This window comes from Peromyscus eremicus, chromosome 18 (assembly GCF_949786415.1).
Source record: "Peromyscus eremicus chromosome 18, PerEre_H2_v1, whole genome shotgun sequence".
Taxonomy (NCBI): Eukaryota; Metazoa; Chordata; class Mammalia; order Rodentia; family Cricetidae; genus Peromyscus; species Peromyscus eremicus.
In genome coordinates, this window is record NC_081434.1 from 44,858,045 (window position 1) to 44,874,659 (window position 16,615).

At 46.4% G+C, this 16,615-nt stretch overlaps 1 protein-coding gene across 1 annotated transcript in view; it reads right to left on the reverse strand.

The window, feature by feature from the left end:
• Nucleotides 1-1,513: 1,513 nt before the first annotated feature.
• The window catches only part of Polr3b (RNA polymerase III subunit B), a 110,116-nt gene continuing 95,014 nt past the window's right edge, over nucleotides 1,514-16,615 (reverse strand). Inside the window, exons 25-28 of the mRNA XM_059245531.1 lie at nucleotides 16,393-16,559; nucleotides 12,291-12,404; nucleotides 9,375-9,548; nucleotides 1,514-1,764 (exon numbers count right to left, since the gene is read on the reverse strand). Coding sequence (XP_059101514.1) covers nucleotides 1,635-1,764; nucleotides 9,375-9,548; nucleotides 12,291-12,404; nucleotides 16,393-16,559 — 585 coding nt within the window. The 3' untranslated portion in view covers nucleotides 1,514-1,634. The remainder of the gene's footprint in view (nucleotides 1,765-9,374; nucleotides 9,549-12,290; nucleotides 12,405-16,392; nucleotides 16,560-16,615) is intronic.

Sequence of the window (16,615 nt, forward strand, 5' to 3'; positions counted from 1 at the left end):
TTCCAAAGGACCTGAGTGTTCAGTGACAAGATGGCCCGGCACTGCGGGGTTATCAACCTTGATGGAGTTGGTGGAATCAAGATCACCGCAGAAAAAAAAATCCCTCTGACGGACCAAGGAAGCACACAACCCAAGTACAGTGATGTGGAGGGGCCATCAATATGGAGAAAGGGTGACAAAGCAGGGAACAGCCGACTTTCAGGGAACATGTGGTGCCTCCTCTGACTTCACACACACTGAAGGAACGCTGCACGCTCACAGCCTCCTCTGCTTGGACTGAGCAGTTGTTCCGACTTCCACGTCTTTATTGTGAGGAACACAAGATGGGTGAGTCTTCAGGTCAGTGCCTAGTGTGGCCCCTTGGGCCACCTGCCGTAGCCTGGGGTGAGCGGTGGTCTGAAAAGTCCTGGGGCCCCTCAGCCTCTTTCTCACACTGGAGTCTGACCTCTACCAGTGCACACACCTGTCAGTATTCTCAGGAGCGCTTCACTGTGGCATGACGCCGAGAACAGAGCCTGGACCATTCATTACTCAACGCTTCTTGGACTCTTTTATTTTTTAAAATAAATAATCCTTAGTACAAATATTTATTGGGCTTCGGGGTACAACAGTTGAGAGACTGGACAATTAACATCCTGGTAGGAACGGAAGGGACAGGGATGACCACGTACGTGTCCACACACTGTACCCAGGTATTTTGGAGGTTCAAAATAACTGCCATCTGGTATTTAAGGAAGGACATTCTTACAAGGTGGGCTGCACTGATCACATCCCACCAAGACTCAAGCCTCTCTGCCCTTCTACGCCCCAGAGAGCCCATGTGTCACCTGATACCCTCTGGGTGTCAGTTTACTTCTTCCAACAAATCTAACTATTCGCGCACGTGTGTGGGGGCCTGAGGTGGACACTGGCAGTCTCCCTCATCACTCTCCGCTTCAGTTCTTAAGCCAGGATCTGTCACTGAACCTGAAATGCCCTGACTGGCTACACTAGCTGCAAGCCCAGGACCTGCCTGGCTGCTCCCAACCCCACCTCCACAGCAGCGGACCTACACAGGTGCTAGGCGCATGTCCAGCTCTTACGTGGGTCGCTGGGGATGACCTCAGGGCTTCATGTTTGCGCCAACAGATACTTTACTGACAGCTAACTTCCTAGTTAGTTTACCTCCTGAACATCTGACGAGAAACCAGAGTTCTGTTAACCAGAAGATGTCATGGGGAATCGTAAGGAAGGTTTTTCTAAATCAGTACACTTTAAATACAACAACATAAATAAGCCAGATATGCTTGCTCATACCTGTAAATCCAGCACTTGTGAGAGACGGAGGCAGGAGGGTTGGGATGAGCTCAAACCCAGCCTGGACTACAGAGTGAGATTCTAACTCAAAGCAAAAGAAAATCAACAGCAGTGCATAAGCTCTCTGGCTTGTGCGCCCCTGTGAATCGGCACGAGGCTGCGGTCTGTGGGGCCGGCACCTCCCGTGACTCGAGGCTCTTGGTCAAGGCTGTCCAGTCAGCCTTTTGGAACTCAGAAGGCTGCTGCTCCTCCTCTCAATGAGGACAGAAGTCCTTCAGAGTCCTCTGCTCCGCGCAGTGCAGGCTGCTGGCCGTGCCCCTCAGTGACGGCACCCACCCTTACTCATTGTACTTGGCCAGTTTCAACCTGGGGATGATGTTCATGGACTGCAACTCCTGGAAGAGAAGCTTGCAGGCGTACGGGATGCGGAGCGAGGACACATGGCACGACGACTTGCAGTAGTGGCACCTGAAACCCAAGTCAGTATGCGTCAGAGGGGCGGCAACTAAGGCCTGCACACAGCACGCTACGCCCCTCTCCCTGAGCAGCCTATCCCTGTCAGACACGTACTGATGGCTCAGAAAGTTAGCGGGACATCTGTGGACTCAAAGTCAAGAACGACACAAACCAACCTCTGCAGTTTACAAGTATGCAACTTGAGTCTCTTCAAAAGGGAATACACTTGCGTCACACTGTTTTGAAAGAATCCCAGAAACTGGAACCACCAGGAAGGGAGTCAGCTGTTTCACTGCTGGAGTTTTCAGCCGAATCCACCAATCCACATTGTTTGGGGGCATCTCTACCACACTGGTCTCTGAAACACACTCGCCAAACAAATTCAGCTCCTACCACTGAGGCACGTCAAGTCTGATGAAAAAGAAGCCTTTTAAATAGGAGAGCAGCAGTGACCTCAGGACTGGTCTATAGTCAGTATTTACAGTAAGCCGTCCCTTGCCAAAACCTGAGAAATGTTGTGTGTGTACATGCAAATATTTCCACTTGACCCCTGCAACAGTCTGCATCCCAGCCAACATGCTAGCCACACCATGTCAGATTCTTCGCCCTCTTCTGGTCTCACTCCTAATCTATGACTACAGAAGGTCCCTTGGGGAGGTCGTGAGTTGTCCTTCCAGGTTTTCCAGTAGAAAACTCAGAAGAGCGTCCACATCGAGGCTATTAACAAGACCACTGAGCTGGAGCTCAGAGAACATTCTAGGACATTTATACAGAAGAGTGTTACAGTCACTCAGTGTCACAGAAGACTCACAGTCACCGAAACAGGAGATGTTCAGGGTACACTGTAGAGTAAAATACTCCAGTTAGCCAGACAGTACCCAGGCTCCCTCAGATGGACTTCTAAGCCCCAAACACACCAAAAGTTTGAAAAGACTTCTAAGATGCAAAAGTAACGAGGGGACTGGAGAGACGGCTCAGTGGTTAAGAACACTGGTTGCTCTTCCAGAGGACATGTGTTTGAGTCCCAGCACCCACACGATGGCTCACAACCATCTGGAACTCCAGTCCCAGGGAATCTGACCTCCTCTTCTGGCCTCCACAGACTGCTAGCAGGGAAAGTACCCATACACACTAAAAGGAGAGAGAGAAGAAGCAAGGGATTAAGTAAATGCCTCTGCCATGAGACTAGACTTTCAGTGGGTGCTTCAGCTAGTCTGATGAGTCTGATCCCTAGGTCCCACGGGGGTAAAGAGAACCAAGACCAACAGACTGTCCTGCGACCTCTGTAAGTGCCCCATGGCATCTGCATGTTAATACATAAATACAAAAATTAAGAATAAATGTCAAAGAAAAATGTGTATATTTGGGTGGATGTGGTGGTACATTCCTACAGTCCTGTAAGTTCAGCACCTGGGAGGCAGAAGCAAGAGGATCGTAAGTTCAAGGCCAGCCTAGGCTGGAAGAGGTCTTTTCTTTTTTTTTAAAGGTTCCTATTTGGATCTTCCATTATCAGAATCTTGAGAGGGTTTACAACTTAAAAAGTCAGTAAAAACTGAAGAGTAAGGGCAATCAGCCATGCTCCAAGGGCACCGTCACTCAATTATACCAATTATACCAGCAGTCATCTCTAGGAGGCGGGGATGCCTGTACCCCTACTTTTAACTTTGAGCAAGGGCTATTTCTACAGCCAGCAAAATGCAACTGCTTGCTTTCGTGTGTGTGTGTGTGTGTGTGTGTGTGTGTGTGTGTGTGTGTTGTATTTAATCCTATTTTATTTGACAGAGGCTTGCTTCAGAACCTTGGTGTGTCCTTGAACCTGCCATGCAGACCAGGCTGGCTTCATACTTGTAGCGGATCCCATGCCACCTACTGGGTCCTGAGGTAAGTGTGCGACAGACATCATACTCTTTCCCCTGTTTAAACTTCAGAAAAGCAGAGCAAATACTGAGGATGAGAACTTACATGGTGATAGTGACCTGTGGGACAGAACCCCCCCCCCCCCCCGGGGGGGGGTGGTCCGGTGGGAGAAGGCTGCACCATCCCTGATGCTGACAGCAGAGACAGAGCGATGATAGAAACTTCAGCAACATAAAATCTCTTAAAAGACAGCCCAAAGACTTCTTTAAAGCATTAGAATCAAGACATATTTTTAATGTGCCTGGGTGGGTCTAAACTATTCAGGAATCATACCCATATACTACTTTAATTAAATTGGGGAAACAGGCTGAACTGGGGTAACTTCTTCCTGGTTTTCTATCCTGTATATTACATGGTGGCTCCAATTTTGGTTAATCTAGTTAAAATTTTCATATGTGCTGATTCTTAGCTGGAATAACCAATTAATCTTCTTAATATAATCATTCAAAACATTCCAATGTTCTTTATTTACACATACATATGTAAGCTAATTTACTCTATGGCTGAACAACTTGCAGAGATAGAAACCTGACCAAGAACAATAAAGTAAACTGATCTCTAGGACGAAGACAGCAAGAGGAGGAAGCTGTGGCTGCACACGAGGTGCATGCCCAGTGCAGCATCCTCCACGAGCTAATTACCTTAACAGGGCTCATTGGTGACTCCCGTCCGGGTCCTCTGAGAAACAACAGTCTTGCTGTAAACCTCCCATAGCAATGCCTTACGAATGTGCAAGTCACTCACGGGTCCTGCTCCAAGACACGGAACCCCTTAATTACCCAGCCTCCATTGTGTGGCTTATTAAAGGGCAAGTGTCTCCAACTAGCTGTGCTTCCTCCCTCCCATCAGCTGGGCGCACCAGACCAGGTAATGACAGGAAAAATGACAGCATCATTATGCTGCTCAGCCAGACAGCAGCTCATGAAGAGGCAGCCAGACTACAGAATGGGTTAGGATTTTCTTCTGTTGGCAACGGAGTGTAAGTAGGGCACTCAAATTAGACATACGGTGTCTTAAGGTCTCTGTGGCTGCAGATAAAGACCGCCAGACCACATGACCTGAACGCATGACCAGGGCTGCAATCAGATGAGCTTGACACTAGCCAGAAGCAAAGCAGCAAAGGAGGCAGAGGTGTAATGAGATAGCGCCGTCTGTCCAGCCTGATGCCAGCTGTACCCAAGCACCGAGCACAGAGACAAAGGCGTGGGCCTGGGGAACCCGCTTCACTGTTTCCTTTTTCTTTCAGAGGAGGGGAGAAATACAAGGAAGACGAAATGAGAACTCTTGTGCCAGACTGGAAGGTTTAAGGAGGGGGAACTCGGCTCAGGCCCCATCCTATGATGCTATTGCTCTCTGTCTCTCCACTCGTTATACAGCCCACACTATGCTCTATATGCATTTCAGAAGACAATAGACTTCCCAGGACTAAACAAACCTCATCTTGTTGACAGAAAAGGGTAGGCTTATTCTCATAAGAACATCACCAACTCTGTGACCTTAGGGAAAGAATGAAATTAAAAGTGGACACTTTTCCATTGTGTCTAAATTAACAGTTTCTTCATAAACAGGATTTACCTGCTGTGGAACAATCCTTTTCTACACTATGAATATATATTACTCTCATTGGTTAATAAAGAGCTGACCGGGCGGTAGCTGGGCAGGAAGTTAGGCAGGAAAGCCAGTCTGAGAATGATGGGACGAAGGAGGGTGGAGTCAGGGGAGACGCCAGCCAGCTGCCCAGGAAGCAAGACATGTTAAGAGGACAGGTAAAGCCACGAGCCATGTGACAATACACAGATTAATAGAAATGGTTAATTTAAAATGTAAGAGTTAGGTAGTAACAAGCCTGAGCTATCAGCCGAGCATTTATAAACTATTAAGTAAACGTGCCTCTGCCATGAGACCAAACTTTCAGAGAACCGAGGGGGAGGAGCCAGCACCAGCACGCCATGATCTAAGTTACACAGCAGGTTTTTGCTCATGAAGACGGAAAAGGTTACAGATGCACAGTGAGGACATATTCAGACAAAAAGAGCCTCTAAACGGGCCAGTGTGTTTAAAAATATGTGTAGGCTTGGGAGAGAAAAGAAAAAAGAGAATATATACAGTCTTAGATTAAAAAATATAGTTTTAAAATAATAAAGTCCTTAAAAAAGGAATAGAATAAAAAATCTAATAAGCTACATAAAGATGGAAAACAGAGAGTCTGGACTATGTATATTATTGTGTTGTCTTTAAATTTTTTGGCTGCTAAGAGGCCTTGGATTAAAGAAACTGCTATATTAAACCAACTTATATATTTTAAAATTATCTTGACTACAAAATTTAAATCAAAAGACATATTACTTTGGGGAAGAGGTTTCTTTTGTTTCTACAGGAAATGAGAGGCTCTGGATTCATTTCAGGTTCAGAAAAAATCAGGTTTGATTGAGGAAGACCCCACCCCCAGCCCCCTGAAAAATTTCCAATGGGAGTGGATGGCCCAGATGATCCAACATCTCAGAGTACCTCTGTTGCAGTTTCCTCTGAGTTCTAAATCCAGAACAGCTTCAAGGCGATTGGCTGAGATGATCCAGCCTCATAAAATACTCCAGTCAGGACTTAACAATAATCCTGAATTTTCTCAAGGGTCCCCCAAAGATTACCAGTGCCCTCAATTAGCAGGATGTAGTCTAGAGGACTATGCCCACATTCCCAAAAATAAATTATGAACGTTTGTCATCCTTTAGGGGGATTGGTTACAAGTTGTTATGGATAGTGGTCAGGAACAAAGCTAAACAAAGGAGATTAGATTCAGGGATCTTGTTCTGAAAAGAAAAAGGGGGGATATAGAAATGATAGGATAAAGGGTAGATAATTGAATCTACCTTTAAACCAAAAAAAAAAAAAAAACCCACCCAACTATTAATCTTACATATTTCACATTGGTATAGATTTTAGTTTATTGATACAAATTTAAAGTTAATTTTGTTATACTATATGTATTTTTCTACTTTTGTTTAAGGTATTGTGGTTATACAGCTCATTTAAAAGTATAATGCATAATTAAGGAATACAGATTAAAAACCATCTACAATATTCAATCTTATAGTCATATTAGGTATGTTTTCAAGGTTAAAGAGATATTTAGATAGATGGTCTTGAAACACTTTAAAGACCTACAGAATATGGCATTTAATATGTTTAATAACCTAAGGTCTTTCATGACAGTGAGACAGGTTTGCTCCTGGCAGCACCAGCCCACTTCAAAGAACATGACAGGCATCAAAGAAACTCCAAATGGAGTTTGCTCTCTTTGTGGCAAAAGCTAGCCATGTGGGCAGAGAAACTTGCCTCAGTTGTGACAGTTACTGACCAAACTGGACCAGCAGGACATAAAAGAAAGTGACTACCAAACTTTGCCAAGACATGGTAGGACAGTCCTTCAAAATTTCCTGCTTTGAGAAAAATCTGTCAGCTATACTAGGCCTGTGGGCCAAAGATAGATGCCCCAATGTTACAGAGGAACTTTAAGTGACTGTCTAGGCAGTGAAATGTCCCTGTCATTAAGGTAACATTTCACTCTTTTGGGGGTCTTTGACAGAGATGAAGACTAGATAGGCTAGTTACAGTTTTTCTTGGTTACGATAAAAGATAAATTAGATACAAAACTTTAGACTCACCAAGATAAGATAGATAATTATTTTCTCTAATTTTGCCAAATGCTAATGGTTTGGATATTGTTACTGTAATTTGTACTTAATCACTGATTTTGTTGTATATAGTTTTACTATATTAAGGTTAAAACCTTCCTTTTTAATTAGACAATAAGGGAGAAATGCTACAGAACAATCCTTTTCTACATTATGAATATGCATTACTCTCATTGGTTAATAAAAAGCAGACATGCCAGTAGCTAGGCAGGAAGTTAGGCAGGAAAGTCAAACTGAGAATGATGGGAAGAAGGAGGGCAGAGAGGGGAGACAAGGAAGCAAGACATGCTAGAGGACAGGTAAAGCTACGAGCCATGTGGCAATACACAGATTAATAGAAATGGGTTAATTTAAATGTAAGAGTTAGCTAGTAACAAGCCTGAGCTATTGGCCGGGCATTTATAATTCATATTTGGCTTCTGAATGGGCAGGAGAGAAACATCTGACTACACTCATCAATTCATCTACACTGCAATCATAAAATAATCTCTTAAAAGGTTTGTTACAAAGCTAGCAAGTATATACTGTGCTCTAAGAAGTCCCTTTGCTCTTTAAAAAAAGACAAAAAACAAAACATCTTTTCTATTTATCTACTGTTTGTTTGTTCGTTCATGTGTATGACTGTGTGTGTCTGTGTATGTCAGAGGACAACAGGTGAGATTCTACTCTTTCCCACGCGGTCCTGGGGCTGGAACTCAGGTCATCAGGTTTGCGTGCACCTTTACTTTTTTTTTTCTCTTTCGTTTTGTTTTTTTGAGACATGGTTTCTCTGTGTAGCCTTAGCTATTCTAGAACTAGCTCTGTAGCCCAGGTTGGCCTCGAACTCACAGAGATCCACCTGCCTGTGCCTCCCGAGTGCTGGGATTAAAGGCGTGCGCCACCGTCGCTTGGCTGCACCTTTACTTTCTAAGCATCTTGCAGGCCTGGCCTTTTGCTGATTCCTGACCTGCCTGATCTAACCAAGAAGTGGCAGCTTATAAAGGCAGCAGGGTAAGACTGTTTGGAGAGAGGAGAAGGTGACCATGCGTTCCTCACACTCCAGCAATGACTGGAGTTTCTCACTTAGCTTCACACTGAGAAAGCGGAGCTCTGGGTAGGGCCGATGAGGTGGGTAGGGGATCATGGCTATTCTCCATCTGTGGAATGTCTATCTTAGACACTGTGATAGATCAGAGGGACCACAGGCTCTGTCAGCGACACAGGGACTGCAGAGCTACAGACCGATACCCCTAAGCAGATCTTTTTGTCCTCTGGAGTAGAGTGGAGTGATTACAAACAAGAAAGGATCTCTGCAGCCCCAGCAGTTACATTTTTCATTAAGCATCACCAGGCGCAAACTGGAGAGCGCATCCGTGAGACAGACAGAATGCAGGGAGCAGCCGGCATGTCTCCTTCCTCCCGTTCTTCTGGACCCAGAGCTGCATCTGACACAGCACATACTGAATGCATGCTGGGTGAGCAACTGAGATAGAGACTGTCTGTGCAGCCTGGAGTGGACAGTCCAGGGCACTTGCCATGGGAAGGGGCACAGCACACATACCAGGTCTTTGCCCTAGCTTTGTTACTGTAAGATGTGGGGTAATTTGGCTTTGGGGTCTGAGATTAACAATATGGATCTTGATACAACTTCCCCTAAGGGTTTTGTTTGTTTGCTTGTCTGTTTTAAGTTGTAATTCTAGTTATGGATGGATGGTTGTAAGCTACCATATGGGCACTGGGACTGAACCCAGGTCCTGGACCAACAAGTGCTGAACCATCTCTTCAGCCCCTGCAATAATATTAAAATTAGGAGAAAATCTGTCCTACTTAGGAGCTTAAACTACAGCAGTATAAATATAGCATTAAAGGCACAACATACAAACACCTACTCATGGGGATGTTTGAACAAGTGAGGGCACACACATGATCACAGGCAAAGACTGCAGAGTATGTTGAGTCTGGTCATGGATAGTTCTTGGGCCATTACCTAGGCCAAGGGATGTGGTCTGAGAGATGTGGTATCTATCCACTTACCAGCCAGAATATCCCAGGAGTCCACACTGCCCACAGACGTCAACCTCAAAGGCATCACTTGAGATCATTAGTCTCTCCAGCAAAAGCATACTTGCTCCGTAGCCGATTAAACAATCACGTTCCATTTCTCCGAGACGCAAGCCACCATCACGAGATCGCCCTTCAGTGGGCTGCCTTTGTAGTAAATGAGCAGACACGCATTAGACATGGAAAATAGAGGCAGCGTCACACACTGACCAAAGCAAGGCTTTAGGGCAGGCTCTCCCGCATCCGAACCATATCAAACAGTGACCTGGAATTGCTCGGTCTCTGAAGAGCTTCCAGAGAGCAAGCTAGTGGCTATCACTATGAAAAAAACATAATTATATAGTCCTTATCTTACAATATACTACTATATCCATAATATAACAATACATTGTTTACACAACCCCCAATCCTAATGTTAGCGTTCATTACTCTCACATCATGGTCACTGCTATTAGGCTAGCACAGTATTCAAATCGGAGAGCAATGTCTTTGAGTATTTTCAGAGACGCCTTAGTTCTCTGTTACTTAGAGAAAAAGAGACTCAGATGATGAAGAAACCTAGGTCTCCAGTAGCTCCTGCAAGGGCTCTATGCTGCTTAGCTTTTGTGAACTTGCTGGGAACCTAGACCCACTCAGGGAACAGGGAATGTCAAATGAAGAATTGCCTCCATCAGATTAGCCTGTGCGCATGTCCGTGGACCTTTTTTTTTTTTTTTTTAAATTGCTGATTGATGTGGGAGAGCCCAGCCTGCATGGACAGTGCCATCCCTGGGCAGGTGGGAAACTGAGCACCCAGGGGAAGCAAGCCAGTAAGCAGTGTTCCCCTGTGCTCTCTGCAGTTCCTGCCTTGGCTCTCCTGGGGATGACTGTAACCTGTAAGGCAAATAAACCTTTCCTCCCCAAGTTGGTTCTAGTCAGTGTTTTATAGCTACAGCAGAAAGCAAACTAGAAGAGGCCCCACAGCCTGCTACTTCCTCGAATGGACTCCCCATGACACAGTGAACACAGTGCCTCCCAACATATGCTGAAATGTTCATGTTGCTTGTTGTGATCGTGAGAAATCAAATGAAGAGCAGATTATTTGAAAGAAAAAGCTACAAATGAAAAGCTAACTAAAAGGTCTGGAGGAGCACTCTGTGGAGGAAACTTCACCATGAACACAACCTTCCCCATTTTTATCCGCTGGCAGATGCACTATGGACAGGCCCTCTCTCCACTCGAGATCGCTGGACAGGTGATGGTGGTTACCTACATATGGACGGTCTCCATGCTTGCATTTCATCTACCTAAGATAACTGACTACAGACAATTGTCCCAGACAAGCTCCATGTTGAAAAGGGACATTATAACTGATCAGAAGGGACAACACCTGGCCCCAGGGGTCTCACTGCTCAGGCAATAACTACCTAGAGAATCTTAGCTCTTCTTCCCTTTTTGTCTTTAAAAACATTTAAAAAAGATTATTCTATCTTATGTATGAGTGTTTTTACTGCATGTATGTACACCATGTGTGTGCCTGGTGCCTTCAGAGATCAAAAAAGGGTGTGGGATCCCCTAGAACTGGAGTATGGATGGTTGTGAACTACCATGTGAGTGCTGGGAATTGAATCCAGGTCCTCTACAAAAGTAACAAGTGCTCTTAACCACTGAGCCATCTCTCCAGACCCTTTCCAGCATTTTGAAGCACACACACACACACACACACACACACACACACACACACACACACACATTTATGATTTTAATAGGCACTGCATCTGCTCAAGTTATGCTCAAGATTGAGTTTGGCTTTCAAAAGCAAAGCCAAATGGTGGCTGCCCCATTTTCCTCCCGTTTATCCAGCATCATCAGTGAAATGAGGGGCCCAGACAGCCATCATACATCTGTCATGTGCCTGGTATTCGGTCCGTAGCACTATCACTCTGTGAAGCAGGTACTACCATCCGTGACGAGGACTTTGGGGAGATAGGATCTGGAGGCAGCCTTACCCATGGAGCATCTCACTTTCCTGTGATGCAATTTTATTTCCCCAATATCTTTTCTCTGCATGTTGAACCTATGGAAACAGACCCACATCTAGAGAAGGCTGTTCACCACAATGCTGACAACATGTTCTGAGCTGACTGGCCTGTGGCTCTGCCGATCTTCCCTCCTGGAGTGACAAAATGTTTACCTTCTTTTAGGTCTTACAGGAGCTTACAGCTGGGAGACTTTGGAATTTTAAAGAAACTGAATTTTTAAAGACCATGGAACTTTTAAAAGTTGGGATGTTTTATATTGTGATATTAATATTAATATGACATCCTTGGGACAGATGAGAAAGGAAAAGTTATAGTTGAAGTTCACAAGGGATCAATTGTGCTGGCTACCTTTTTGTTTGTTTTTTTCCAACATGACATATGCTACAGTCTTCTGAGAGGAAAGACCTCAATTGACAAAATGCCTCCTTAAGACTGGCCTGTAGGCAAGCTTGTTGGACATTTTCTTGATTAATGAATGATGCGGGAGGGCCCTGCTCACTGTGGGTGGTGCCGTTCCTAGGCAGGTAGTCCTGAGTGGTGCAAGAGATTAGGCTGAGCAAGCTATGAGGAGCAAGATAGTAAGCAGCTCTACGGTCTCAGCTTCAGTTCCTGCCTCGAATTCCTGTCCGGGCTCCTGTCAGTGATGAAGTGCTGCCTGAGAGTCATGAGAATTCTCTCCTCCTCAAGTTGGCTTTGGTCATGGTGTTTTTAATCACTGCAATAGAAAGGGACTCAGACAATGTGTCTAACACACCCACATGTGGATATCTTAAGGGAAACAGGAGTTTTGCTGGGACTGTTTATCCCACAGTGTATAACGAACGACTTGACTGCAGCATCGGCTTCTGTCCCTCAGGGCTTCTCTTACCTGGTGAGCACGGCACGTGGTCCCCGGGCCCGGGCGTGCATCTTATCCAGCACCATGTGCTTCAGCTTCTGATAGTACACGGGTCCAAAGTAGATGTACGCTTCTAAGGGCTCACTGAAAGGAAGTCAGCACTGGGGGTTAAGAAACAGTCTGGATAACCCAACAGACAGCCTTCCTATGCCTCAGCACCAGGAGGTCCTTACTCTTTTCTCAGAGACTTAGGACAACTGTGAGGCTGACCCTCAGTCTAGAGTGGATGAAAAGGCTAGACCAAACCCACAGACGCACTAGCACTGTGTGAGCAGATAATGCCCTCCCGTGAAATGAGCTGTCAACAGGATGGCCCTCTTCATCACCACCTGTTTCTTCAGGACATCGTTTCTTGGTGTGTTAGTTCCTGGCTGATCTTGCTTCTACTCTCATCCCTAGACAACCGGTCTACCAGAACAATCCAGGGAGTGTCCTCCTAAAGTGGAAATCACAGCAGGTCATTCTGCTTTAAAATTCCCAATGCTTTCTTTTCTGATATTCCACGTTGCCAAAATTGTACATGGCTATCATGGCAAACATACTACCCTTTGGCCTCAGACCACCGCCCTCAATATGTGCTAACAATGGTCTTCTGCCAGGTATATGCATGTGCCTGTCAACAGTGATTCCTTAGAGGAACCTTCTGGAACATCTTTTCTTTCTTTTTGTTTTGAGACAAGGTCTCACCACATGGCTTAAGCGGCCCTGGGACTTGCTACTTAGCCTAGGCTGGTGTCAAACTTACACTCTTTTGGTGCCCCCTCCTATGTGCTAGGATTCCAGGTGTGAACCTTCTGAGAGGAGTCCTCCTCCCTTACTCTCCACCTCTTCCCTCACCTGTAGTGCATGCAGCACCTCTGTGTGGTAATCATTGTTTGTCTCTGTTTACTGTCTGTCCTTCCAAAGAAGGCAGTTCTTGTCTCCTTTGCCACAGTGGCTCCAGTATCTGTACTGCCTGGCATACACCTAGTGCTCAATAAATGTTTGTACATAACTTATTCCATTAGTGAATAACTATAGAAAGAATCTCAAAAGTAAGTGAGTATGTAAGTGCTCTGACAGGGGAAAAAGTCTTATCTGAAGCAAACAGCCAGGAAATGAAAGCCTTCCAAAAAGCCTTCAAAAATCTTTTGCCTTCTTCAAGCGTACTTCCTCAAAGGGAGGCAAGTACTCTCCAGTACTTTTTAGTCCATCACCATACCAGACAGGCTGAGAGCACTGTCTCATTTTTGAAGATGCAGAAGCAGGCCCAGTGAGCCTGAGGAGGTTAGGTAAGAACTAGAGAGTGGTGTGACCAGAAATCAAACCCGGTGCTCTCTCTGCCTGCCTGTCACACCGGCCTATCTGAAAAACAAGTTCACTGTGAGCAAAGCATGCTGTCAAGTGGGAAGAGCAAAGGAAGCCACACACTACAGAAAAGCAGCTGCCGACTTTGGCCCAGATTGCCTGGTCCAATTCCAAAGTGCCAGTGTACGAGCAAAGGCTACTGAAGTTACTGGGCCACTCCATGAGTTTCAGCACAATGGGACCCCAGGAAGTCACAGTGGAGAGGAAGGCATGGGAACAAGGGCTTTGCGAGACCCTGCTCTTGTTCCAGTCTCTCCTAGACGCCCCACAACCTTTCCAATTCAGTTTCCTTGTATCAAGGTGGTCAGCCAAGGGTCTTTCCAGTTCTAGTAAACGACTCCGGTTGGTTCTCAGCGATAACTCATGGCAGAATGTATGGACATCTGTCATCCAGTGCTCGTCCACATCAACAGAGTAAAGCCACATGCAACTCCTACTTCTAGCTAAGATCAGGAACATGGGTGAGAGCTGGGAGGACATTTGCTGGTCCTGGGGGGATCTGAACAGGCTCAACAGTGCTCCTCAAGCTCTGGCATGAAGGGGAATGGCAAGGAAATGAAAAGTCCACATGGTGTCAAGGGAAGCATGTAGACTACAGCCATCCACAGCACACAGCTGTAGCTTACGCCAACCTTTCAGTGCAGTTATATTTAGGAAGCTGCACTGAACGGGTCCAATGGTTTTGTACAATCTCTGGACAATATTATTTCTGAGTAGAAATGAAGGTGATAGGTTTAGCAATGATTGTGTTTTTTGAAAAGGATCCCTAACTATTTAACTAAACCATAGTTAAGTGAAGCAGACTGTTAAATTTTTTCTAAAATGAGATTTTGTTTTTCTAACATCTCAAGAATGATTTACCCAAAGAAATCTGTATAGTTACCATCTGGACAAGTCATTTTAAAAAGCACTCCGTATCTGCAGCAGAAATGGATTGGGGCACTTCCATCACTTCTAGAGCGTTTTTTGGGCATTGCAGTTAAGCAGCATGCTCTCCCTCACACATGCTTCAGCTGAGCTGCACCCATGTTCAGGTGGGTTACAACCCAAGGGTAGCTACAGAGACTCCCTGACTCCCTGACTCACTCACTCACTCACTGTGTGTCCCTGCAGGAGAACATGACCCAGAGGTCACTACAGAGACTCACTCACTCGCTCACTCACTGTGTGTCCCTGCAGGAGTGCATGACCCAGGGGTCACTACAGAGACTCACTCGCTCACTCGCTCGCTCACTCACTCACTCGCTAGCTCACTGTGTGTCCCTGCAGGAGTCACGTGCACTGGTTTAGAAGCCCTTGGGTCTCACACTTGGGTCCCGTGGAGCAGCAGCTAGTGCTGTCTACTGCCGAATCATCCCTGGGGCCCCTGGCCTAGGTTTTTTTCTGCTACCCAGCCTCATCTCAGCTGGACAGCTGCCTCTTTATGGACGGACTATCAGCTGGGCTGGCACCTACCAGTTCTCGGGATTTACTCGCAAGTGTACTTTCCTTGTACCATGTTCTCTAAACAGCAGGACAGCTTCCGTCCCTCCACATCTTACCCACCCTCTCACTGTTCCCTTGTCTTCATGTGCTGAGAGCGAGTTCTTCTTGTCAGCATTTTCCCACCCAGCAGGCATTGCTGGAGCACCTGTGCTAGGTTCCGGAGACAGAGTAACAGAGCCAGCCTGCTCTCCCAGCTGGGTGAAGGCCAACAGCACCATGGACATGTCCGGTAGTGATGACTGCCATGGTGTCCCAGCCGGGTGACAGACAACAGCACCATGGACATGTCCGGTAGTGATGACTGGCATGGTGTCCCAGCCGGGTGACGGACAACAGCACCATGGACATGTCCGGTAGTGATGACTGGCATGGTGTCCCAGCCGGGTGACAGACAACAGCACCATGGACATGTCCGGTAGTGATGACTGGCATGGTGTCCCAGCCGGGTGACGGACAACAGCACCATGGACATGTCTGGTAACGATGACTGGAGAGCAGTGAGGCAGGAAATGGCAGTACTAGGTTGGGTTTTCATTGCGTAATCAGTGGGCAGAGGGTGAGAGACCCAGGCGTGGAGTGCTTGGTAAGCGCATGCACAAGGCTCGGGGTTCAATGTTCAGCACCACAGAACAAAACCAAAATCCTCAAAGCCAAAGCAAAGTAGATAATAATCTGTGTAAACAACCAAACAACCTGCCTCCACCAGGCAGTCACTGAGGCCTGCCACTGATCCATGTCTAATAACGATCCCGTCAAAGCCTGGCACACACACAGGAGGTGTTTAACACAACCGTACTGGTGTGAGTACTGGCCCCAGGCTGGGGGACAAGCCCGCATCCTCTGCAGTCAATGTGCTCCACAGAAGCAGCACAGAAACCCGGCCTGGTTGAACAGAGTGACCGTCTTACCAACACAAGTCGTCCTCAATGACCTTTGCTTTCCTTTCGTTTTTTCGAGTCAAGGTTTCTCTGTGTAGCCCTGGATGTCCTGGAACTAGCTCTGTAGACCAGGCTGGCCTCAAACTCAGAGATCCGCCTGCCTCTGCCTCCCGAGTGCTGGGATTAAAGGTGTGCGCCACCACTGCCCAGCACAACGACCCGTTCCTTACACCTTTTCTTGTACCAGGCAGGTTTCCTAAACAGTGAAGCTTCATTGCTGCAGACTAGGGAGTCCTGGAATTTCACACCTTACAGTACACTTTTCCGGCCTCCTCTCTTTCTAGTGGTGGACGTACACTCACCCTGTGATGCCTGAGGTGACATAGTCCTTCCCCAGGTAGTTATAGCCATGGCGAACGAGGTCCTCACACACGTCCTTTACTTTACTCCCTCCGAAGGCCGTGCCATAGTGGAACTTGCCGTCTAACACACCGGCCTTGCCAGCCAGCAACTCAATTAGCTTTCCGACCTGTGGGGTGAGCGGGGGACAAACCGTGAGTGTCTCCCTGTGGCGTGGGCAGGTAG